At 33.0% G+C, this 27,209-nt stretch overlaps 1 protein-coding gene across 4 annotated transcripts in view; it reads left to right on the plus strand.

Annotated features, from left to right (window-relative positions):
- The window catches only part of Mhcl (Myosin heavy chain-like), a 144,022-nt gene that overhangs the window by 105,134 nt on the left and 11,679 nt on the right, over nucleotides 1–27,209 (plus strand). For all 4 annotated transcript variants that reach the window (XM_013312160.1, XM_013312164.1, XM_013312163.1 and 1 more), the window contains 3 exons: nucleotides 15,028–15,176; nucleotides 16,117–16,240; nucleotides 23,024–23,113. In XM_013312160.1, coding sequence (XP_013167614.1) covers nucleotides 15,028–15,176; nucleotides 16,117–16,240; nucleotides 23,024–23,113 — 363 coding nt within the window. The remainder of the gene's footprint in view (nucleotides 1–15,027; nucleotides 15,177–16,116; nucleotides 16,241–23,023; nucleotides 23,114–27,209) is intronic.

The following is a 27,209-nucleotide window of genomic DNA, read 5'->3' on the forward strand; positions in this document are numbered from 1 at the left end:
AACCTACGGTTGGTGTCCCATGAAAAAAAGGAATAAATCCATTGAAACTAGCAAACGCGTGTGGATTTATCATCTTAAAGCATTTTGTTTTATCGCATGGTAACGGATCTTATTTTCAAGAAGTAAATTGAATTTCTAATGCAAGAGATCATCAGGTGAACTTTTGTCCTCGTTTGTTAATCTAAATATACGACATCGGAGATTCATTTATCAAAAGGTGTCATTAGCGCCGTTAGTATATTATTTTAAAAATAGCTATTAGCACTCTGTTATCTCGATAAAACTCACTTTGAGAAATTTATTTTGTAAATGGAAAACAATACTTTTGAAGCATTTATAGTAAGCTTTGTTTGGTTTTTTTTTTTTTTATAGTCAGGAAATGCATTTACGCACGCCTACGCCGGGCGGTGCAATGGCGTAGGGAGTGTGGGACTCGCCGGCCACAGAAGGTGACCAGAATACCCACTAAAACCTGACTGCCCTCTGACGCATTGTGGCGGGCGCCACGGGAACGCTTTTGCTTACTTCCATGGGCCCGCCTAAGCTTTGTTTGGTTTGCACTAACCGCATTATGTTACATTTTATGTTATTAACTAATGAATAAAACTAATAATCGATGTTGTTAAAATTAGTAGGAAATAATTTTCTGAACAAAACCTCAAAATAATAACTTATAAAGTTATGTAAGTAATTCTTCAAGCTTTATCTCGAATTATCTGTAACAGAATGAATTGAAAAACAAATAGAAATATAATCGATTTTTTATAATCGATGCAAATTATGCAATATAAAATTCTAGAGAAAGATGAATCGATTACCTTAGAAATCGATTGATTATGCTTTAACTTAATTACTTTACGAAATTTCTTTTATTGGTTTTTGTCAATCGATATGTCAATTCACTTTTTATAATACTAAAACTAAGTTTTATTACTATAATGACGAAGATTTACATAATTTGATGAAAGTTTTAAGTGCGACAGCATAGCGACATATTGCGCATTATGTTAGATAACAATGCAACGCGGAAATTTTATAAAACAATCTAGAATCAAGACATGTGTAGAAACATCTAAAGTGCAGTATCGTTTCTTTACCGAGAAAACACATGTTTAAACATTATAAAGAATATTTGACTTTACCCATAGAACATTTTTGTAAAACGTAAAAACAAATCTGGAAGTCAATCGATCGAACCTGTATAATTTTACTGATATTAAGCCCTATAATTCGTGATTTTTTTAAATCAACGTTTTTGCTCATGATGCATTTTTTTCAAGTTTTTCGTGCACCTATTAAAAAATTTTTTTTTTTTTTAGACGGGCAATTTTTAAAATAGATCTACAAAATATTTCCTATGTATAATAGTTTCGTAATATTTACTTTGTTCTTTGCTAAATGTATGTCATAGATCAAACTAACTACAAAGTATTTTTCCTACATTTTCACATATTTTATAGTCTCATTAATCAAGGAAAGCGATACACCGATAATCATTAAATTACCATAATATTAAAATGAAATCGTGCGATTTGAGAAATTTTATACTTTATCGATCATTAAAAGATGCATAAACACAAATAATATTTACATGAAAATTATAATTAATTCACTTGGAAATATTTGACTTCAGGAAGAATCCGAATTTACCGCAAAGGAAGAGCCATTAAAAATACATTGGATTGAATTAATAGTATTATAATTTAAAATTATCTTATAAATATTATAAGTGCGAATGTTTTGATGGATGGATGGATGTTTGTTTGTTTGAAGGTATCCAGAACGGCTGAACTGATCCCGCTGAAATGTGGCATAGATGTAGACCATAGTCCGGAAGAACACATAGGCTACTAATTATGTTTATTTTTTCCTGCGCGAACGGAGTCGCGGACGACAGCTAGTAGATATAGATATTTAAGATTCTCTTCCAATGTCTGGATGTCCTTTGCACTAAAAGCACGTTTCCTTGTCTGTAATTTGCACTTTGTTAATTATAAGTAAAAACTATCGGAATACAAACCTAAGATCAAGTTCATAGTATAATTTGTTCTCAAATGACCTACGTCGGGAATGACTTCATGAGTCAAGTTGACTTCTCATTTAAACAATTTGACTCGGCTACTCTACTAATTAGCATTCAAGACTCGTCACTGTGTTAATTGTTAGCAATTTTAGTTCTCAGTTGTCGAGAGATCGTTACAACCTGACTTCTTATGCGGCTGTTTTTTAATGTACTCATAAATCCGAAGATAATAATCTCATTTAATATTTTGATGCTTGGTTAGTACTCATATATTTATGTTAATTACAAATATACTTAAAGTCTTCTTCTTCGTATTCTTCATTACTGAAGGTCGTGCTTGTCCTGATACGCTTCAACGGCCGTGTCGACCAGCTGCCATACTTAAAGTATTTTAATGTTAATAGCATTAATCATATTATAATTAATTTTCTCACGTTTCACTGACAAACCTATTGTTAATATTGTGTGTGTCACTGTTTTATATTCGAAGATAACAAAACCGTATAATAAAAAAATATATTTAATCTTGTCATGTTTGATGTAACTAATAACGAATAACAATAATAACTATGTTTATCAACATATATAATAATAACATTAACTTATTCATAACAGTTAATGTAAATGGTAAAATAAATCCATAAATATATAACCTACTAGCTGTCGACCGCGACTCCGTTCGCGCGTAATTAAAAAAAAACTTAATAAGTAGCCTCTTCATATGTGCCTAATTTTATTAAGATCTGTTGAGCCGTTCAGGAGATCCAAACATTTACATTTATAATATTAGTAAGATAGATGGATTTCTTCATACAAGTTTTGACGTCTATTGGAAAGTCGATTTTCAAAAGGTTTTTTTTATTGTATATGACAACAATGAGGGAAACTACCCTAACCAAAGGTCTTCCGAGGCCTTTTTATCTTTTCGCTTTTGTGGTTCGATCTATCATGAAAACCTTAATAAATAATTATTAGCTCAACCAACCAGACAAAACTATGCTGAGCACCTGTTGCATAAGACTAATTGGACTGTAACTAACAGAGCGTTGGGACGATTTAAAAATTTCTCACAGCTTTATTAGTGTGGATTCTACTTCATTGTAAATTGTCGACGGCACATTAATTGTTACTTTCATTATTATTCAATACATTAAAACGATAATTTTATGTAAAGAAAATACAATAAGAATGCATGATGATTCTATTTTTATTAATAACAACCGTAAATCAGTGTTTTGTCTTGTATTGACGAAGTTTTATTGTAACCTAAAATACTATTTAAACTAGGCAACAGATGTTTGTAGATATACGATTTAGATTCAGGATAACCGTATTACCAATGAATTAGGTTATGACATCATTAAATTCTCGTAACATTCAGGTTGTTTACATAACCTTTTTTTCATCTAATTTACGACACATGTAACTGGATTCTTCGATTTTAGTAGCTTAACCGAATTACGGTCACCGACATTAATTTAATGAGTTAACAAACCGGTCGAAATGATTTTCACACATAGCAACTTTTTGGTAGCTTTCCACGACTTGCGTAATGCAACTTAGCTTTGGCACGACGAATTATGTCAATGTTTGTATGCATCGGGTAATGATTGTAGATGCGCAGCGCAGGCACGTCTAGCAGGCGCGCGGTGACATTGACTTTCTTATTGGCGCGCTTGTGATAGCACGCCGACACACGGCCGCCGCTCGCCACGACGCGCGCGCGCATCCACGCTCCGTCGACGCGACAGCCCGCGCCGGGCCGCCGGCAATGCCCGCAGTGAAAGTATTTAGTATATTCGGCGGACAGAAGCCGACCGAGAAGCATACCGCTCCTATCGCGCAGAATAGGGCGATGCAAAAACTCTACAGGACCTTCTCAGTTGGTCCCCAAAATACGAACGAACTTAAAGGCGGGAAAGTGACCGCGATCGCCGCCTGTATCGAAAAACGCATCGTTAGTGAACCCCAAGTGAAAAATAATAGTGATAACGTGCAAAACAATTCTAATATTACTGACATTAAAGTACATAGTTCGGCCGATATATCAGACGTTTCGAAAAGACAGCGCGTGTACGAAAATGTTAACATAGTTAATGTAGACAAGAAAAGGGATGTAAAAGATAAATTATTGGAAGAATCCAAGGGTTATACTTCTGTGTACGAAAATATTACGGTTGTGAATATACAGCAAAAAGATAAAATAGAAAGCGATCGTAGAGCTGAATCAAAACTGAACAAGGCTTTGGAATCTTTCGATAAAATATTGTCTGAATTTTCTTCAAGTACATCTCTTAGTGATATTAACAGTAACAGTGCTTTCATTGTGCCTAAGTTACAAAAATCTAAGACTTGTAGTATTATCGAGTCGCGTTGTATTTTGAAAAAGTCTAAATCTGATCCAGAAAGTGACACTAAATTACGGAAAAAAGTGTCAAGGAACAAATCAATTGATAAAACAACAAGTCTGTGGAATCTAGACGACATGAAAGGTAAGGAATTATCGTCACCAATATTGCCTTTGTCATCCATGCAAAATGATAAAATTAACTCTGACAAATATGCGACGTACAAGATTTCGTCTAAACCCACCTCCCGTGCTAACTGTATTAAAACAGAAGACTTAAAGAAACTGGATGTTAAAACCAGAATTCTTAAAAAAACCTTGTCAAATCCACCTTCAACGCCAGTCCCGGTCGTGACTAAGACCAAACAATCGCCAAAAAAATTAAATGATCCAAAGAAAATACGGTCTAAAATATTACCTGATAAAACTAAACCAAGCATAGATTCCAAGGATATGCCAAAATCACAAATGCAAAAAGCTAAAAGTGTATGGGAGATTGGAAATGAAGCAATGATTTCAACTAAATTGGAAAGAACTAAATCTACTACTTCTATCGCGGGTTCTCCGAGTAAGATCCCGGTGATAAGGAGTCAAATGTCACAAAACAAATTCAGTAGCACCAGAGCGCTGTTTTCTCCCACTCCGGTTGATCTAAATAATGTAGACCAGGCCAGAGAGTGTGCTCAGAAAAATAAGGCGACTGCAGCAAGAAAAAGCTTAGAGAAATTCGAACCAAAGCAAATAAAACAAAAATCTCAGCTTAATTTGAAAACCGATTCAAAACGACAGTGTGACAAAACCAAGAAAGAAATAGTTGACAAAAAATTATCGTCATCTCCAAAGTCATCGATAAGGGATTACTCGGATGAAATCAACGCTATGCGGGCGAAGTTCCAACAGAAAAAAATAAACAACAAAAGAGATCTCGTCGTCGTACTGCCAGAGACGAAACGAAATGAAAACGAACCGGAGGCGATTGAAACGCTGTCACCTGTCAAGTACATTGTAAAAAAATTGGAGTACAAGACTGCCATGGAATCAAAGGCGGACGCCGCACAGTTTTTGAGCTGTAAAGTAATTCCAGCAATACATAAAGAGGAGTGCGTAGCAAACACAACGTTTCATAACCATCTGAGCACACTCGTCGGTCGACAAGTCAAATACATAGAGCCCAGAGACGACACAAAAACATGCTCGCAAATCGAAAAGATCGATTTGCATAAGCACGCTATGGAGAAGATATCGGACACGCACTCCGACTGTAGCGATGACTCGGGTCACGTTTCTAACGACGCAGGGAACGATAACGACACCGTATTCGATAATATACACGATTTAAACGGGAGCGTAGACGAAGTGGATTGTAAGATTTTCGACGGACCCAAGCAATTCGGGATAGATGTACCCGAGCATGCGAAGAACGTGTGTCCCGTGCGGCCGGCTCGGCGTGGCGGCGGGCGCACCAACGAGGTCGCTAGCGGTACACCAGCCGACGCTCCGAAAGTGGACGAGCAGGTACGCGACACTGTTAACGTATCGATATTGCAGGTGCAATCTACCTGCGCTCGCGTAGCTAATTTGCCAGTTAAATCATGTATATTTATTACGTTGTAGTTGTTTATATCAGATAACATAGAAAGTACACCTCATAATTCTACCAGTTTTACTAAATAATTTTTCTCAATAATTCCTTTTGCGGCTGTTATGAAGTAATTATGTTAAATCATAATATGTCAAGATGTTAGCGAACTCTAAACCTACAAAGCTTGCAGAGCATCTTTTGCCTTTACTCTGTAAAGTAGCAATTCATAACAGGTCGTCAACCCCATATAGTTTTGTTGATTATTCGTACTCCCAATATTATGCAAGCAAGTTCTAACAGAAAATAGATATGCAAGTGTACATTAGCATGCACATACATGAGTAAACAATACCATATCTAAATATGAATGGTTTGTTATATTGAATTTTAACGAGCCCTTACTCTTAGTTACAGGTTATGAATTCATTATTAGATGTACGAGGAATAAGTTATCTCTTACTGACTTTTAAACGGTAACATGTTACAGCTTTAAATGTTCTTTGTGATGATGTAATTCTTACTTTTATGATCGAAATAATTTGGTACATCATTTTCGGTCTTTTTTCTTGACTTAACTTTCTTTTCAGGTGAGTTAACCATGCAAACAATTAATGTTATAAATAAGAAATTTCAAATTAATCGTGAGAAATGAATCTTATGTAACAAATCAACATTTTTCAATATAAGTATTTATTACCACATACGTAAATTACATAACTAAAGTATTGTAAAGAATGCGCTTTTAAGTTCCACTTTGTATTTTACGTTTGTTATTCACATCTGTTACATGCATAAGCGATTTGGTATTTGAATATCATGATTGAGCATTTTTTATGAACGTTAATGAATCAAGACAATATTTTTATTCTACTTTTTAAATTTTTTGTAGTTGACATAATCTTAAATCCAATGAAAAATATAACTATTACTACCAGACTACCACATTTATCGTGGGTTTCTGAGACAAAAATCCCCGTCTAAACATATTGTTATATCTGTTTTGTTAGAGATAGAGACAGAGATGATGCTATGTTTTATACAGAGATTTTCGTCTCAGAAACCAACGGTTGGAGTAATAACGCGAATATTTAAGACCCCCCTTGTTCTAGTGACTTAACAACTCTATATGATAATTGTTGGTTTATTATTTTCGCTTAATTTCATTTAATTTCGGTCGTACGATATTATTACTAGTTACTCTGCGTTACTATAAGTTCATCGAAGCCAATTTGTTTTAGAAATTAACCGCTCAAGGCGTCAATTAAAGTGCAACTTTATCTCGACACTTGGATCTTGTTACGGTACTAAAATCGTGATTAATCATTTCGTGGTCCGAGACAAGTGCACTTCACGGGTCACTTCAGGGATTATTATACTTCCGCACTTTCACCGAATTCTTACAACATAAGTCAACAGTTGATGTGACATAAAAGATTACCTCGTTAACGGATGTGCTCTTAACAATTTACTTAAGACGATCCAATGTATTGTGTAATATTTGAAAGCTAAATGGAATTTCGGAAATTTCTATTTTCACAGTAAGTGTTAATTTTTAAATAGTTGTTCTTAATTACGACGTTTATGACACAACGATCCATTACATTGCTAAAATTATTATCTTACTTCTGAATAATATTGTAAACGCGAATGTTGAGATGGATCAATGGACCGATGCATGTTTGTTTTAAGGTATCACCAGAACGAACGAACGGATCTCGATGAAATTGGGCATAGATGTAGAACATAGTCTGGAAGAACACATAGACTACTAAAAAAGTTTTTAATTCCGCGCGGACGGAGCCGCGGGCGATAGCTAGTGTAATGTAAATTTAAGACATCCGTACTCATAGTCAAAAAATATATGTGTATGTTTGTGTTGATTATAAAAACCGTGTTATTACTTGAACAGACCATATGTTACGCCCGTAACATAATGCATTCAAGTTTAACTGCCAATAAAAATTCATGAAAGTAAAAATTCATCATTTTGCTATAGCATTAACTGAACTTTCTACTTTGTCAGTTTGTGATCTGATGATAATTAAAAAAAAATATGATTAATTCTTTAATTTTGGATAGATCTTACGAAGAAGTCTCGTTTTGGTTTTTTCAACATTGCCAAAAATCTTTTCTTTAGCCGTCTTACAAACTCGATTGATGTTCTTGATTTTGTCCATAAACAACAGATTGGTAACTTTCATTACATTCCACAGTTGTTTACAACTAAGCACGTGCGTTCATTCGCGTCCTTTCTCGATTGAGCAATTCTCTGAGGTCAGTAACAGATATTTCGTTTAATTCGATCGCCGTACACTTGTCATCGTGGTATCGATTTGTCCGGTCACGTATTCGATTTCGTGAGCAATGCTGGGCTCCTGGGGCTACGATGCCCATCACGTACCAGCTTTCCCCGACGCGTGCCGATGAAAGCTATCCTTTCTTTGGAATATAACGGATGTTATGCGTTGCTCAGTTACAACATAAAGAAGCAAATAATGAATAAGTACAGAAGATGAAACATTAGACTTTGTTGTCGCTTTTAAAAATTGTACTTCTTATTAATATTGTACATGCAAATGTTTAGGTGAATGGATGGATGTTTGATTGAAGGTACTTCCAAAACGGCTCTCAATGAAATTTGGTATACACATAGAACACAGTCTGGAAGACACATAGGCTTTATTAATTCCGCGCGGACGGAGTCGAGGGCAACCGCTAGTTCATTCACATATTTGATAGTCTGACAGTTAACTAGTTAACATTTTAATTTTCATAATATTTTTAGATTTATCGCAATCATTTATGATATCAAATTCTCGCAGTATGAATAACAAATGATTTTATTAGGTAGAGTCTACAAAAAAAAATAATATCATATTTTCTTTGCGGTGATGTCTTAATGGAATGCGTTCTTAACAGTCAAAATTAAAAAAAAGTTCCTTATGTATTACGCAATACGAAAGTGAATGTTGTTTCACCGAGGAATATGATACTTGTAGTCGTTTCACTTTTTTTCTTTTGCAAAGCTATTATTAAAGAGAATATCCATCAGGCATCACTCGAAACATTGCTCATTGTGATATTTAATTGCCGTCGTATTACCTTTTGCAGCTTAATTTATAACTAGTACTAGCTGTCGTCAGCGACTTCGTCCGCGCGGAATTAACTTTATTAGTAGTCTATGTGTTCTTTCAGACTGTTTTTTTCGTTTATGCCAAATTTTAGCAAGATTCGTACAGCCGTTCTGAAGATGCCTTCAAACAAACATAGATCCATATAAATATTCGCGTTTATAATATTAGTAAGATTGGTTTATAATGGTATCCTCAATAGTCATCATTTATTTCTTTAGTTATAAATACAATATTTTTTTATACTATTTTACAACTTGCACATTCTGTATGGCAAGAATTGTATACTTTTTATTTAAACTCAACACAATAAGACAACTGAAAGTAATAAAATGTTGAAAATATATCGTATACCTTAAAAAGCTAACAATATATGGACTTGAACAAGCTTCTTGATAAATTGTTTATAGTAATTTGCTAAACGCGAATGCTACATGGAATTGTAGGGCTGGCGAAATTTTGTATTATTATTACTATCAAGAAATTACAAGTTATTCATATCATTGGAGTTTTTGGGTTTTTATACTTATTTCATACTTTATTAGATGTTACGACGAAAATTTTTCGCTTCAACAAAAATTTTCTTTTACTCAAAAAAATACTTAAGTTCTTAAATGAATCAGACGCGAGAGTGACAACCCTGACTTGTGGAATCTTTTAAAAGTAAATTTAAATTCAAACAAGACTAAGCAGATTAAACGAAGCATAATAATTATTTCTCTCTTTAAATACTTGCGATAAAAAATTACGAGGTATCAACATTTGGTAATCTCGATTCTTGTTGAGATGTGTTTATGGTAACCCCGGTAGGTAATTGCCGCAGGTGTGTTGCCATGTAATGACTTGTATTGACCCACACTCGAAGTATTGTAAGGTGTATCAAAGTATTACATAGCTTTCTATGAAAGTGGCGATTTGCGGTCTCGATGCAATTTCATATTAGAATGACCTATACTTACGGCCTGACTTATTACTAATTGCGGTTAACCACCACCTTTAGATAGAATTATAAAGCTTTATTAATGACGCGGGATATTTTAGGTCACATGTAAATATATACATATTCATGAAACTGACATCCGTTGTAGAAATTAGAAATGCCCAATAGAACAGAATAGTTCTTACTGTGAAGGAAAACATCGTGATGCAACCTGCACATGTCTGAGAAGAAATTCAAAGATATGTGTGAAATTAACCAACCCGCACGTGGCCAGCGTGGTTGACTATGGCCTAATCACTCTTAAGTTATAATAGGGTAGGCTCCAAGCTCCTCGATGGGGACGTATAGTGAGCTGATGATGATGATGATGAATAGAACTGAAGAAATTGTTTATACGCGCAAATCTACAGAGCTGCTTATGTGATTTAAATTTTTTTTTGGATTTTATAGCCTTTCAAAACCGAGCAGGACGAAAAATTACACTAAGCGGGAAGGATTATATTATATTTAACCGTCCTTGTAGTTTTTACTAAATAATGAGATAACCGGATGTTATTTATCATTTAGTTTTGACTTTGTTTTTACTAACAATGGAAAATTCGATCTCATGAATCCATTGTTTTTATACAAGAACATATAATAATGTTTTTGTTGGAATTTTTAATTTGAAGTGCGTCTATAGCAACACAAATTGTAATAAAAATGATATTAATGTTTGAGTGTTTATGTTAAAGTTAAATTCACAGTAAACCTAGATATAAAGATTAGAAGAATACAATTAAACACTAAAAGTAAAGTTAGAAATCTTATTTTTAAACTTGTATCATATTATGATCGCCATAAAGCCGTTAAGTAATTCCCGTTTTGGTTCGTTCTAAGAAACCGTAGTAATGTATACTTAACTGTATAATATATCTCCACGTTCGACAAGTTTGTATTTGTACGCGGACACTTTTTTCCAATCGTATATCACGCGCAACAATAATACCTGTTGGTACGAGATGTAAATGTTAGTTTTCATTGCCAAAATGCATCTACAAAAATATCTTTGTTTGTAGAGATTGAAACGGATGGCGAAAATCTACGATAATTTCTATGATAAAGTACCTATACACAACATTTTTTTTGTGTTCATTGTTAGTAACAGAGACCTTTTTGCTTTATTATTTCTTAAATGTCTATTCTCAAATGAGATTTTGCATTAAATAATTGGTATGCAACTACTCGTCAGTTCATTACTCATTCGGCCTGAATTAATAAAAAAACATATTGAACTATTTATATTATAAAAGGTAAAAATATTTATATACTTGATATTTCTAATTAATATAAAAACAATTAAATTTAATTCTTTAATAATATATTCGCAGTCATTTCAATGCAAATTACCATCATATCACAGACGCGTTATCATCAAACCGGCTTTTAAAACGACACATTTTAATTACCTTCAACTCAAGTCATTTGTTTGTATATAACGGATCCCATACAATTTAAACATCGAAGGATTGTTATTGTGTGAAGTTGAGCTTCCGAGTGTCGAGTTAATGAGCATTGTGTTGAGGAAGTTGATACCGTGTTGATATTATCACATCACGTCATATCATATCGTATCATATACATCGTTAACATCATGAATATCTCTACTGGACATGACACCAGTAATCTTGGTTTATACATTCATTAAAAGTACACCCGATGTTAAATATGATGGTGGTTAAGATTACCTGTCAAGGTTTTTATAATACAATGCAAATTGACCGTTATCTCAGTAGTGATATGTAAGGAATTGTTTTAGTTAAAGAGTTTATAGATTTTAAGAACAAGACAGATTTCTCATTGTGGGTTGCTGAGACTAAAACCCCTGTTTAAAATATATTTTTATCTCTGTTTTGTCAAAGATAATGACAGGGATGACGATATGTTTTATACGGAGATTTTGGTCTGACAAACCAACGGTTAACAAGATTTGTTCAATATTTAATGAATCTATTTGATTTAAAATTATAAAAATTGGATATTTTTTCTTATTGCGGAGAAATCAATGACCTAATTTAACATGTAATTTGTATTTGTTGTGTATGAAATTATGATGATATGTTGTCATTAGATTATTGAATAAAGTACTCGTAACAACTAAAGTTTCTCTCTATAAAGATAATGAACTTCCTCATTGAGTGGACAATACTTACATAACTTTACTTATAGATATTGAAGAATTATATTCTAGAATCTAGATATTAACGAAAACGCTAATAACTCTATTTTTTTTTTTTTTTGCTAATGTAATATAATGTAAATTGCTAAGATTTTTTTTGTAAACAAAAATGATTTTTGCTCTTCTAGTTACTGGGTAGAGCACGCGGCAACCATTAGTATAGAGTTGCGTCTTCTAATTGTAGGTTGAATCTGCACGAAATTATAGCCGCTCGCGCCTAAATCAGCTCGGCTACGTTTTTTACATTCCACTTTTAAATATCATTTTATGATAAAATATATTGAAAAATATCTTTAATCGCTCTAGTCGAGTCATTACCGGAGTTTATGATGCAAAATAAATGGGTTAAAAATATATTTATTACGATTATATCAAACAATTAATTACACTGTAATGTCTAGTGACATTTACATTATCATCTAAAGTTTATATTTACACAACAAGACAAGCCAATTTGTTATCATATGACACAACATACATCTTCCCAAGACCAGTTATTACTCGTATGATTCATTGATTTAATAATATACATGTTGACAAATATTTCTTTTGAATCCATAATTATCACTTCTTCATCAATATCTACCACAGTTATTACTTTTCTAAGTATGTTATAAATATAGATGTCAACTTATATTTATTTACTATAACAGAATATAAATAAGACTAATAGCGTAACATACTTTTGGTTGTAAAACTCATTTCTGCTTTTTGCTAACTATAATTACGTTCATTTGTTTATATTTTTTCCGATAAAGCCACGATTTTTATAAAAAGTTATGTAAATAATTTCTTCAGCTTTTCCGTTTTGACTAGTCAATCGTAATCACAAAATATTACACACACTTTATCAGGGATAGAAAGACGACGTAAAGATTTTATACCTAAAAACAAAACGCGTTTTCAGCTTAGTATAACTCTTTTCAAATAACTCGACAGTCCAAAACCATCGGCAGTGTCCCCGCATCCCGCTTCGCCCCAATACCTATAAAATTGTGGCCTGCGCAACGACTCCCACTAATTTAAGAGCCGGCAACATATCTGCAAACATTTATACAGTCAAGTATAAAATAAATGCAGTTAATAATGTAGTATTGTTAACCTAAATGGGATGTTGTGCAAGTAGAGGACAAGTAGACAACGTCTAACAAAACAAACGGCGGACGTGCCTCAGCAAACAGCCTCCGCTGCCGAGCACTCGCTCTACTTGTAACGACCGCATCTAACTGCAGATGCAGTTTTCTGTTATACAGATGCACTACTTAGGGTTGTCACAAACTTTTTTTAGTGTATTATTTTATTTTCACAAAATGAGGATTTTGTGTTAATAGTCTTAGAAAGAGAGTAAAACTAGACTACCTGTTAAGATTAAATCACATCTTGGTGATACAATAGGGTTCATCCTTCTTTCATTTGGGATGTAATAATATCCTCGATAAGCCTGGTAATATTTATCTCTGTCTAATCCTATAAGTTCAAAAAGTCGAAGCTTATTAAAACATAAAATGTTTTTTATTTGACAACCCTACAGTACATCATGGAGGTCGTACAAGTTCAATTATCTTATCGGTAATTTATTACGATCAAGTCGAGTAGTCAGCTCTAATTCTAAGAATGATCTGAATATGAATTATGGGGAGATAATAATAGTTTTTCTCTCTTTAACTTTCGAAGATAGCAGTAAACTTGTATGGTTACAACAGTTACCTAACCACTATATTTATCTATTTTACATGAATGCGTTAAACGACATAAATATGGTAAAAAAGAAAATAGAAAGTGCAACTCTGTCCGCTCTGTTTATACAAACGATGATAGTTGTTACAACGAACGCGGTATCAACTACACATATTAATAATTTAAAAGTTTCACGAAATTGAGTAAATTTATTTTTTAATTTAACCCAATTTAATCAATAATTTATTATAACAGGATTTATATTATAAGAAAAAAAATATTAAAAACGAATAATATCGATTTATTCAAAACTCTTTAGTTTGAAATATAGTGGACTAAATGTGCCCGCGACATCATCTGCGTGAAATACGGTCTTTGAAAAGTAGCCTATGTTCTTTCCCAACCTGTAAACTATCTGTTTACCAAATTTCATCTAAATCGGTTCAGTAGTTTTTGCGTGAAAGAAGGACAGACAGACAGACAGTCAGAGTTACTTTCGAATTTAAAATATTAGTAAGAATATAACCGTTGTTTCTACAAATCTAATCAGATAAGTACATTTGTATGTAAAATACCTTTATTACATATGCTTATAAACATTGAATAACTACACTTCACATTAGGTGTATAGCTGGTTCAAACAAATCATCTAATTGTGAATAAGTGGTCAGGTGGCCATTACCGCGTCTAACTGGGCCAGATCTATAAGCGAGACTTGACAATGCTTGCAGTAGCCACGCGCCGACACCAAACTAGGCCAGCCGGCATCACTTGTTACTGTTTGTTTTCCTTTACATTTTGTAATGTTTTTTATATATTTACTGCTTAATTGTAACATTTTCAAAGATGTAAAAAGAGTTAAGAAGTTTTTATACACCTAAATAAGATTAACTTTAAGATTTGTTTATTTATCTCAAACTGTTCAAACGATTTTAATATTTTTAATTTTAAGTTACAACAGTTAGTTGTTTTTGTCATATTTACAGCTTACCCTTTTTGAATGAATTCTTTCTATGTGACATTTTTGGGCGATAACAATGTTTTCGGATATTAGTAACTTTTTTCTTTTCATGGCATTAAATCTGATGTATCTTTTTGTATTGTTATAGATTATGTTCCGCGGCGGCGTGGTGGGCGGTTTGGACGCGCGCCGCGACGCCGCGCTCGCTCGAGTGCTTGTACGCTTGCAAGCGCGTGCCCGCGGACTGCTGGCACGCCGCCGGGCGCAGCGGCTACGGACACAGCACACCGCAGCACGGTGAGCAAACAGAGTGATACTAAGTTTTTAAGTAAAGTGCCACATAATCCTACAAACTTTACAAGAGATGCTCGATTTTAATAACAACTGCTGAAACATTCTTCCATATAGCATCCTTCTTTATGTCTTTGACGGGCATAACGATTTTTTTCTACAGTTTTGCAGAATACTTCTAAACACAGCTTAGTTATTATAAATAAATTAATCTTGTTACTCTCTGAAATATTGTACTATTCAGATCGACGTTGATCGAGTTGATATAGTTTAATAAATATACAATGAAATAAACTAAGAAGTATTTAATACGTGCCTGACCACTCGTACAGGTGATTCAGTGGATCGTTATGGTATTGATAAAACACGTTGCATCGTCAGTCTATTTACACCTGTTGTTTCACGTAGTTTTGGTATCACTAAATTTACATATTTTATTTTTTACGCGTGAAATAAAAAGATTATAAAAAAATATCGACTTATTATTATCATTCTTCCCTACTATACAGGGTGTCCCAAAATTATATACTACGTTATAAATTATATATTACGTACATAGGAAGAGGGATGATAGGGGTGGTCACAAGGGTCACCAGAAAAATAAAACAAAAATTCCCGTCTGGGTATTAAAAAAATAAATGGCATTTTTTAAAAACTTAAAAATTTTACACCTTCTGGGGCAATTTTAATTTTCTTTAAAATCTTTGTTAGTTGTATTGTTTTTTTTATTTCATATTGATAAAGGGTTATTGATGATAACATTATAGCTTTTTTTTTTAATATAGCAATATGTGTAGGTCATCGGTTACAAAATTGCATTGCTTTTGGGACAACCTGTATATCAAATTAGTTTACTTGTCGTCTTTGTCGAGATGAACAATAGTTTGTCCATAAAATAATTTAAGTGGTTATATTATATTTTATGGTATATACTTGTCTGTATCAGATGCGTGCAGCGCAACGTGCGCGCGTTCCTGGCGGTGCGCGACTGGCCGTGGTGGCGGCTGCTGGTGCGAGTCACACCACTCCTCGCCGTGCATAGGACGGAGCACAGGCTCAAGCAAGCGCAGGTACAATTTTGCACAATTTTAGGTGCCTTTGGCGAGGTATAAAGAGATTCTGCAGAAGAGCACAGCTTTGTTCACACTAAGCCGCAGTTGACCAAACAGGCCCCATCCATGCAGACATGGGTGAAATGGCATACGGTTGGTTTAGCTGAATCTCATGGTAATTACATACCTCAATATACCTCGATTCAATCAGAGTCATGAAAGTTATTTGGTGTTTGATCGGTCTTCAAAACAACTACATAAGTTTTTTTTGCATCTCGTTTTATACACAATTTTAAACTCAAGAACATGCATTTAATTCTATTTCCACAATGATTACACGATTGTCACTAGTCAAAAGATAGTGAAAAAACGCACATACATTGTGTAAAAAGCTAACCTATAATTTTAAGGTTATCTTAACCACGATAAGTATTGTGTGCAACGCCCATCGGTATGAATCCCGGTCTTTGCTCGTGAAGAGAAACAGTTCAATGCCCCGACAGATGCTCCCGATATGGACGTCATAATGATATAGGAAATGCTACGCTCAGATTTTATCATATATATGATATAATTGCAGAATATAATTTTGAAATAAAAAAGAGATAAATAAATATCAATATAGTTAAAGTAACATGTGCGTTGAAAACCTAAAAAATAACAGTAGGGTTGTAAAGGATAAACAAGAGTTATTGTTATCCGGACCCAAATATAAAACAGGCAACTTGTAAAATTTCGATAACGAGTTCCTAAACTTTAGACACACACAAAAGAAAAAAAAACTTACTGTCAGTCATAAACATAAGCATTCATAGACATGTATAGATCAATTAATCTATTCATACAAATCCAACATTATTACTGTTGCCGCATAGTATAATAAAGTACACATAGTGTATGTAATAACAGACATTGTATGTTCAGTAGTATTCCAGCTACCTGCTGCACAGAGTAGTTATAACTAGAGATAACAATAACTATCCGCATTCCTCTGTAGTAATAACTTTCCAAATGTAACAGCGAGTGAAAGGTTATAGTAAATACTAGCTGTTACTCGCGACTCTGTCCGCGCGTAATTTAATATAGATTGTAGCCTATTCTTGGACCTAAATATGCATATAAAATTTCATAAAAATCAGTCAAGCAGTTCCAGAGGAGGATAGTAACTGACTTTGTGACACGAGAATTTTATATATAAGACCTACAGTGTTCACAGCGTTTGCAACGACTTTATAAGTAAAAACATGAAGATACTCAATTTATTATTAATCAAATCAAAATATAAATTAAATTATTATGTTTATGAATTTAATCGTAGAAAGTAGAATATCTAAACTAGACAATTTTGTTTGGTTTCTTGTTTTATAAAAGCGGAAAAATAAACTTCCATTGAATCAATTAATAACAGTTATATTTATACATCTTGGTCTATTGATTGTACATAATAAAATAATAGTTGAGGGTAATTGTAAATAAAGGAAATGGTTTTATTGGTTGGTATTATTGTAAGTGTGGTATATCGTATTATTTATAATGAAAATATTATTTAGTTTGAGAAGCAGTGTTGTTAACATCACTCGTCTTAATATTAAATAATATAATTTAAAAAAAAGATGGTGTTGTTTTATGGTGGTTTTGTTTAAGTGTTCACGAATGAAGCGAAGTCAAGTAAGTACTAGTAATACACTGCACACAATTACTTATAACCTGAGTAGGTTATGGAAAATGTATCCTTAGATGTGTGTATGAAAATGAAATAGGTTAAATGCTTTTGTGTCATTTACATGTGTTTCTTAAGTGTATTTTTCAAACAGTGAATTCCAAATTTAAATTCAAATTCAAATAGTTATTCTTTTATGTATAAAGTGCCAGTTTTGTGGCAAAATTGTACGACGAATATGTCGACGAATATGTAACGACAAATGTCATACAAATTTTAACTCATTTTATTTACAACGTAATGCAAAGGTATATCGTAAATATTCGTGATAAACCCTCAGCAGTACCGCGTTACTGAATCATCGAATTCGATGCGTCGATTTTTTGTCCTCCCAATCCGCCCAAACCTGTCATTGTGAAGGTGCACCTGTCAACTTGCCCAACTTTACTTTTTATAAATTACAACCTTTTTGTATGATGTTAATCTCGCTGCAGCGTTACGCTTCGTAATCTTTGACATTTTTTATTGTTAGTTCTTATTTGACAACTGGTGGGAATTTATTTGATGTTAAGTAAATCAAATTAATTTAGATTTATCTATTCACTAGTTATTGCCCGCAATTCCCCGAGTAATTTATAGAAAACTTAATATAATTATATTCAGTCGTAGGACATAAATCGATGCGAGAGGTCGGCTACCGATTTATGTCCTGTATTACCTCATATCATCTTATACACTTACCATGAATTACTATTGACTGAGAGCAAAGACTGTTACATATGTCAATAGACCGGACATTACGAACTTAAAACATATCCACAAAAGGATTAACCATTTTATAGCAAATGAATTATCTATTTTGGTAAGCCGAGACACGATGGTATATTTTATTTAGTCGCGTAATATGCCAATTCGGAAAGCTTGCGCGCGCAGTACATTCGCTCAGAGCATCCCCCTGCCCCCGGCGAGAGCACCCCTCCGTTACAAGGCGAAGTCTCCTCACATGCTGGACATAAATCGTTGCGAGCGGTCGTCTAACGATTTATATCCATCACGGTGCCCATATTATAATATTAGACACTTACCATGAATATAGCTATTTATTTATATACAAGTCCATCGTAAGACCTGTCGTATTTTACGGATCTGAATGTTGGGCCACCAAGGTTTCGGATGAAAGAAGATTGCATGTAGCTGAAATGCGTATGCTACGATGGATTTGTGGTGTGACAAGAAAGGATAAAGTTAAAAATGTGTATATTAGAGGAAGTTTGAAAGTAGCGCCAGTGATCGATAAATAGGAGGAGTAAAAGATTAGCGCAGTTTGGACATGTTATGCGGAGGGACGATGATGATATAAGCATTGAATGTGGATGGCTACAAGCGTAGAGGAAGACCAAAAAAAGTATGGAATGACTGTGTGAAAGAGGATACGCGTAGGAAGAGGGTAGATTCGGATATGACGGCTGATAGAGATGTATGGAGGAGTAGTACATACTGTGCCGACCCTCGATAGGGATAAGGGCAGGTTGATGATGATGATTTATATACTAGATGTCCCCCTAGACTCCGTTAGTAGCCTATGTGTTCTTCCAGATTATATTCTACATCTGTGACAAATTTTATTAATATCCGTTAAGGCGTTCCGGAGATACCTTCTAACAAACATCCATCCTTCCATGTATTCAAACATTCGCATTTGTAATATTAGCGAGAATTAGTAAGAATTTAATTGACAGTACTAAAGTAGCATTATTTTTTTAATAATATTAAATTGTAAAATAATATTTGGTCTTACTGAAAACGTTTTAAAATTTTGGATAGTTTTATCCCATTATGCCACAAACTTTAGGTACTTTTAAATCAATTTGTAATTGATTTATCAAAATTAATTGATACTTGTTCACTTATTGCATTACGCTTGGATTGCATTAGTAAGTTAATTGTACCAGTAACTGTATTGATGAATAAAAACTGATGGGCTTTTAATGCGCTCCGATACATATGGATGGTAACGGGCCTCTTCTGTTAAGTCAATATGCACCTGTTCAATCAGATTAATTGATGATAAAGAAAGATGTAACTTGTAACACAAGTTTTACGTGTAATAAAAACTGTGCCAGAGTTTAAATGATTGCTATATTTCGAGAACTTAATACTTTAAGAAGAATCAATCTTATAGTTAATCTTACTAACTTACTAATATTATAAATGTGATGAATGGAAGGATCGATGTTTGTTTGAAGGCATCTCCAAAGGGGCAACTTGGATTTGGCATAGATGTAGAACACAGTCTGGAAGAACACATAGGCTACTAATTAAGTTTTTCATTAATTCCACACGGACAGACAGTGGAGGTCAAAATTATATTAAACATAGAATGATAATTTTGCAAATACAATATAATTTTAAAGTTATATTGTATTTGCAAAATAATTATTAATACCATAGATTTCTAATACAAAAAAGACAAGTACAAAATATATGTTATCTGTAGTTCTCGCATGATTTATGTGTGTGATGTGTTATATTTAAGTGACCCAAAACTGTCACTCCCAAAGTACAGCCATATAGCGGTTGGGACACAGAGCATTTGGTTACGCTCTATTTCTCAAAGTACATTGGTTGTTTGGTATTGTTATACTGAAGTATTCAAACATAGTAATTTGTTCATACTTTTCATGTATTTAATAAAGAGTCCGTAAAAATCCTTATAATATTAGGCATTTTTCTGTATCAAAGTTGGTTTCATTCCATAACACTAATCTATATACCTAAGGGTATGTTTACCTTAAACTAGATAGCAGTATACATTAGTATTAGTATTATTTAGTCCTAGTACATTCTTCTTATTCTACGGTGTATCAGTCTTTCCAGGTAGTCGGGGTCTTGATGTTTCAGTGATCCACAAGTCGTCTACACTCCTCTCTGATTATTCATGCTGCTCTCTTGCTCTCCCTAACATATTGTTGGGTCAGGGACGTACAGTGCGAGTGTTTCTTTTTTTTCTTACACCTCCCTGATTACCTTAGAATTATCTTAATCAATCTTGTAAGGAATGTATCGTTTATATATTTTTTTTCAATAATCAGGAATAACACGATGGAAATCTCTAAACTCAATCTAAATCTCATTACGCTCGATTCAATTTACCATAATCTTATAAAAACAACGCCCTTTATTACAGTATAAAGCTTCCGGGGCTTTATATGAAGCTTTGTAAAAAGCTCTATAATGTATCCTCGTTAGTGCTTGTTTTGCTAGAGAACATAGCTTTAAGTCGCTTTTCCTATATATTATAGCAATGTAAAGGCTATATACATTTAATTATATACATATCACTAGCAGTCGCCCACGACTTCGTCCTCGTGTAATTAATTAGTAGCCTATGTGTTCTTTCAAACTATGTTCTATAACCAAATTTCAGTGAGATCCGTACAGCTTTTCTGGAGATACCTTCAAACATTCGCAATTATAATATTTGTAAGATTGGGCTAAGGTAATTTTCCATTAGAATAAAATTAATTTACAAATTTTACCAATACATTTATTATTTAAAATAGCAAAAAGTAAGTATCAAATCGTTTGTTCCATATAATATAAGGAGTTAAATGTTTCTTTGCTTCCAAAATTGTTAATCGACTCACCAGCGGCTGTGTCCCTCGGTTTTTAATAATATATTACAAATTCGACTGGTAATTACTTAAATTAGGGTGTTCAAACTTTTCGCTTAACAAGATTAGTATCGATTTTGTACACTATTGTACAATTTCCGTTCAACATTGTTGAAATGCAGTTACAAAATAATGATTACCTTGAATCAATTATCCAAAGGACGTTCACAAAAAGCTTTTAATATCGTCCTGTAGATGGAATTGTAAACGCGATATAATGTCTTTTAATGTTCATTATGAAGCAATCTGGAGTCGTACAGTCGAGTGCATAATGCAGTTTTTTGATGCGTTACATCCTGATGTATTCTTCGTAATATTTGATTTTCATGCAGATAACTGCCTGCTTTTACGATTGCGTACAACTTGCAGTAATGTTTGTGAAATAATTAGTGTTGCAAATTTGTTTATTAAAGAATTTAACCAACACCAATGTATTGTACTTTTTTTTTAATTGGATAAAATCATATTTTCGACCAATGATTTTGCAGTACTCCGTTGTACACGTATTTTCCGGACACCCCGTACATCAATTTGGAGATACCTTATTTAACGTGTAAATATCAGGTTTAAAACGTACGAAGAACGCATTTTAGTATTGACATTGATGCACGCGATCGTCATACTTGATCGGCCAAGACGATCTCTGTTTGTCTCTTGGACGCTTTCTTTGGAAAATATTGATTCGTCTTTATGTAAAGATTATTATAATTATACCTCGCGTTTTCTATTATCTTAGAGAAAACAGCGCCCTCTTACGTTGATGTTTATAACACGGATTATGTTTTAACGTATAATAAGTGTAACTTATGTTGTCGGAGGGAAAGGGACAACTAGATCTTTTTAAACGAACACAGACACAGACTTAAAACAATCAGGACTACTACAGTATTAAGAGCAACCGAAACTGACGTGCGTGTATACTTAGATGCATGAATGTAGAAGTGAGATAGGTGTCACGACCGCGTCGAATAGAGGTCCGTAGCATCTGCCTACCCCACTGGGTAATGGCAATGAGCAATGTTGTCTTAAACTGTTAGGAAGAAAATCCGGAAATGTGGCAGTGTATTGACTCAACCCTAACCTTACTAAAATGTCGACGTTTGTGTCCCCTCACTATTCATTCTGACACTTGACTCTAATTAATAATGTTTAAAACTACAGTCCTTCGATTTGTCTTTTCTACAACATTCTTTACTCGTAACTTGTCTTAGAAAGATCTAAAATAGCACGACAAAGCAGTAAAATTTCTTATCAATTTAAAAATGTTTTCTGGTTTAATTGCCTTTTGTGTACACAGTATGTTAACTATCAGTTAGAAAGTGCGATAAGAAAAAAACTAGAAAAAAACTTAAATTACTATGTCATTATTACCTCGAAAAACTGTTTCGTTTTATCCTTCACAAAATTAATAGAAGTTTATGAAAAAAAACTTTTTAATTTATTTAAATATGTCTTTCTTTTTCGTAGGAAGAGCTGGAAACTTTACGTGCAAAGTTGGACAAAGTCGAAGGCGAGCGTACACACTATAAGGGCGAAACTGAAAAACTGGAAAATAAGGTAAGACATAGATAATTTTTATTTATTGATGTGTTAAATAAATTTACACATTTCTGACATTAATATAAGACATTAAAAATTTGACGTAATTATATTTTTTAAACATATACTTTAGTTTATTACTATGAGTTTATTATTTCTAAAACAAAACTACTAAGCAATAAAAGTTTTGACTTTGTAATCAGTCAAGATTGTTATGTCTAAAAGTAATACAATATTATTTCTAACACCGACAACAAAAGGTCGCTAAGTAAGAAAAACAAACGCCATGAGAAAATTCGTAAACATAACAGGCCCATAACTATGTTTTTCTTTTATTCTTTAAATAGGCCACTGTAATTGTCGGTTAGTGGACTAAAATAGTAGAACCTGTACACATAGTATTCCCGTAGCAAAACTATAATAAATGTTTTTCTTACCACTAATTATAACTCGGGGTATAAACACAAATGGGAATGGCCGCTATTGACGAGCACACGTTTTTTCGATACAGAAACAAGTTTTATGTTTAATATGAAGATAAAATTGAACTCCTAATGAGCATCGAAGTCCGGTTACACGAAACACGTACAAGCAAGAAGTATCTGTCTTTATATATTTAGAAGAAATATGTTCCCGCTCTTTTTGCGATGCTCGATATCTAATGTAATAAATCAATGTTAGACAGGACAGGTAAGAGATCCCATGTAGCATTAAAAAGTTAAATGGTAGTTACAAATCTATCAATATGTCAAGGCACAAGATACTAAATTGGATATAAACTTGGAGAAACTTTTATATTGTTGATTCCATTTGTTCGTCTGAAGACTTTTTTTTTAATTTGCAAACAAAAATATCTTTCTTCTTTTTAATGATAGATTATTAATAGTGGTTTAAAACAATTGAACACCTTTTATAACGTTGAGAATTATCATTAAATCAAAAAAATAAAACGCCTGTGAAAATATTATACGCAAAGTTGACGTAGTGTTTCTGTTTATATTGCTAGAAGGCGTATTAACTCTAATAAAAGTGTACCTAATATTAAAAATCTCGTAAAGTCCTTTCAAATATTTCTTGTCATCAACAATTTGGGAGTGTAGAAAGAAGAATGTTTGAAAAAGTGCGAGGGTTTTATGAATTTACCAACGAAACATTTCATAAATGTTAGTTTTTTTTAGATTATTAAAATATTTTAGTATAGAAATAGATTTAATAAAAATGTTATTACTTAACTCTCAATCTATGTATAATAACGTAACCAATTCACAAGAACTCTCAATGATTAGCAAATCAATTGTTAAGATCGAAACAATAGGTCGCGATTATCTCGCATTCGCTGGTGTAGAACGGTCCGCGTTATTGTAACCTAGGCTACCTAGGTTATCAAAAGACCTTTTTTTTAATATCAGTTGGTTAAGATTTTGTCAAAAGTATTTCATGAAATTTAGTTGGTCGAAAGAAATATTATTTTTTTTTTAATAACCTGGTAATATTAAAAAAAAATCTGTGCTGTATATCGGTGGTTCAAGTGATAAATTTATAAATGCATGTAAGTTCAATTCTCTTTTTAATTTTTTTCCAACCTTAGGTCATCAAAGTACGTGTAATAAGTTTGACGTTATATCAGAGACCGATCTTTTATAATTTAATCAAATTTAGTAACACTATAACGAACATTTTTAATTCAGTAAAAACAAAATTTTTCTTTATCTGATGTTACGTAAATTCAGTTTAAATTTTATTGGTGTATTTATTCACCTTGTCACTTGAAAGAGTGCTAATTAATTTTCAAAGAATTTAATTCTTGGACATTCTTTATTTAAAAAAATATATCACTAACGCTCTAACCGCAAGAAAACTCGGTCACCAGTTTTCTAGATAAATGTCTCAACCTGAATTGACGCATGACCTATAATAACAGACCACGATTTCATTTTTAATTTTAAATCTAAATAGAATTCAGTTAAACAAAAATGTGACGTTAATTAGGCTAATAGATTAGGTCAATTTATTACAATTATATATATAACGTACGTAAATAACGTAACATCAGATAAAGAAAACTTTTTTTTTACTGAAATCAAAATTACATACCCGCAAAATATATAATAATTATTTGGAAAATAATTATACTAAATGATTCCTAAAGATTACATACATAATAATTGAAAGATTTGTGTAAACACACGCATATGTGCTACATGCTGCTACCGAAAAAGTGTTTACTTATTTACCTACTTCGCTACTTGAGTCAGTATGATCGCTATATATAAAAATACTATGTATGTCATTTGTAAATACTATAAATACATAATACGGCCGACATTCAATACAAATCCCTTGACCGAGAGAACATAAATACCTCGCGTGCACACCTTTAGTGCATTGACCCACCAGGTGGATAGTGTAAACACTCATTACATAAATATGGATCATTATTTTATGATTTGCTTCTAGAATACATCTTTTATTGTTTTTTCCCCAACTTGTTAACTACGACCATCTAACCTGACAATCTTAGGACTTACATTTTACAAATTATTGTTCTTATTCGAAAACAGACATTATTGCCAGTAATTTTTATATTATTAAAATTAAATAAAAAGATTACAATATTCCCTAAGCCTTCTTCTAAGGAGTTTTTATAGTTTCGTGGAATAAAATATAAGTAAAAATAGTTGGCACGTTTCGAAAGTTTTTTATATTTTCATATATCGTTTTATAACACACCTACTTGTTATATACATTATGATGATAATTTGTATACAAAAGGCAAAAGCATTGCGGATACAAAAAAGTTAAATATTGAAATTGAATTATGATCTATAATGAGAAAATATAATACGTTGGTTGCAATCAATACGGCTTGTGTGGAACTTTAAAATATTTGTTTAGAAATTGTGGTACACGATTAAATGCTTTGCAGTGTGGCATCACACTAACGAATCTGTAGAAAAAACCACACTGAATGAAAATAATGATTTGAGCGCGATTCCCCGGGCGTTAGTCATTGCTCTCAGCACGAGAACTTTCCTACTCGACAATTGTATCGTCGCAAGATATTTATAATTCTTATTTTTAACCACCAAGGTTTTTATAAAACGGATTTTTCACATAGAAATGACTTAGATTTTTTAAAGCTTTACTAACGTGGGTAGAGATAACTACAGTATTTTTGAATGTTTATTTTTAGGGTTCCATACTTCATAGGAAAAAAACGGAACCCTTATAGGAACACTTTGTTGTCAGTCTGTCTGTCAAGACCCTTTTTTAAATAATAAAATAACTTTCAAATAGTTTTACTTTTCACTAGCTGCAGCTGCTGCTGGCGGTCTATGTGTTCTTCCAGGATATGTCCTACATCTACGGCAAATTTCAGCGAGATCCATGCAGCAGGTCTGGAGATACTTTCGAACAAACATCCATCCGTACATCCAAACATTCGCATTTATGATATCAAAACATAACTTATGCAAGGGTTCTATCTATAAGTACCATTTTTTTAACAATTGTAATAAACCAAAGTTTAAATATTGAATCTGGTATTAGTCACCGATATGTTATCAGCGAAAAGAATATTTAAATTTTACGCCTACGCTTTATTACTGTGTTTACATTTTTTCATGTTCCAATGATTTCTATTTCCTTCATCAAAAGACGTCATCCGTCATATAAATCGTGTAACAAGTCGAAATTACTTTATTTTACATGTTAACAAAATTAGCGACATTAATTAATCGAGGACAATTTTCACACGTAATTTATAATACATTTGGGTCATTTTTTGCAATGTATTTCTTGATTTGCGATTTTATTTATAAAGTCGAGTGTACAGTTAACAGAAAATGAACTTACGTACCACAGATAACATAAATAAATAAAAGCTAATTATTATTAATTAAACGGGTCACATTTTAACACTTTTGCGAAACTTCCGATAAGATCCGATGATAGACCGACGATCAGGTCAATGTTGCAGGAGTATCCTGGATGCGGGTAGCACAGGAACGAACATTGTGGCGATCTTTTTGACAGGCCTATGCCCAGCAGTAGGCGTCATATGACTGAAACGAGATAAAATGAAAATGTAATCCTAAGTTTTCTCGTTACAAAC

The sequence above is a fragment of the Papilio xuthus genome, unplaced genomic scaffold (genome assembly GCF_000836235.2).
Source record: "Papilio xuthus unplaced genomic scaffold, Pxut_1.1 DF827679.1, whole genome shotgun sequence".
Classification (NCBI taxonomy): Eukaryota; Metazoa; Arthropoda; class Insecta; order Lepidoptera; family Papilionidae; genus Papilio; species Papilio xuthus.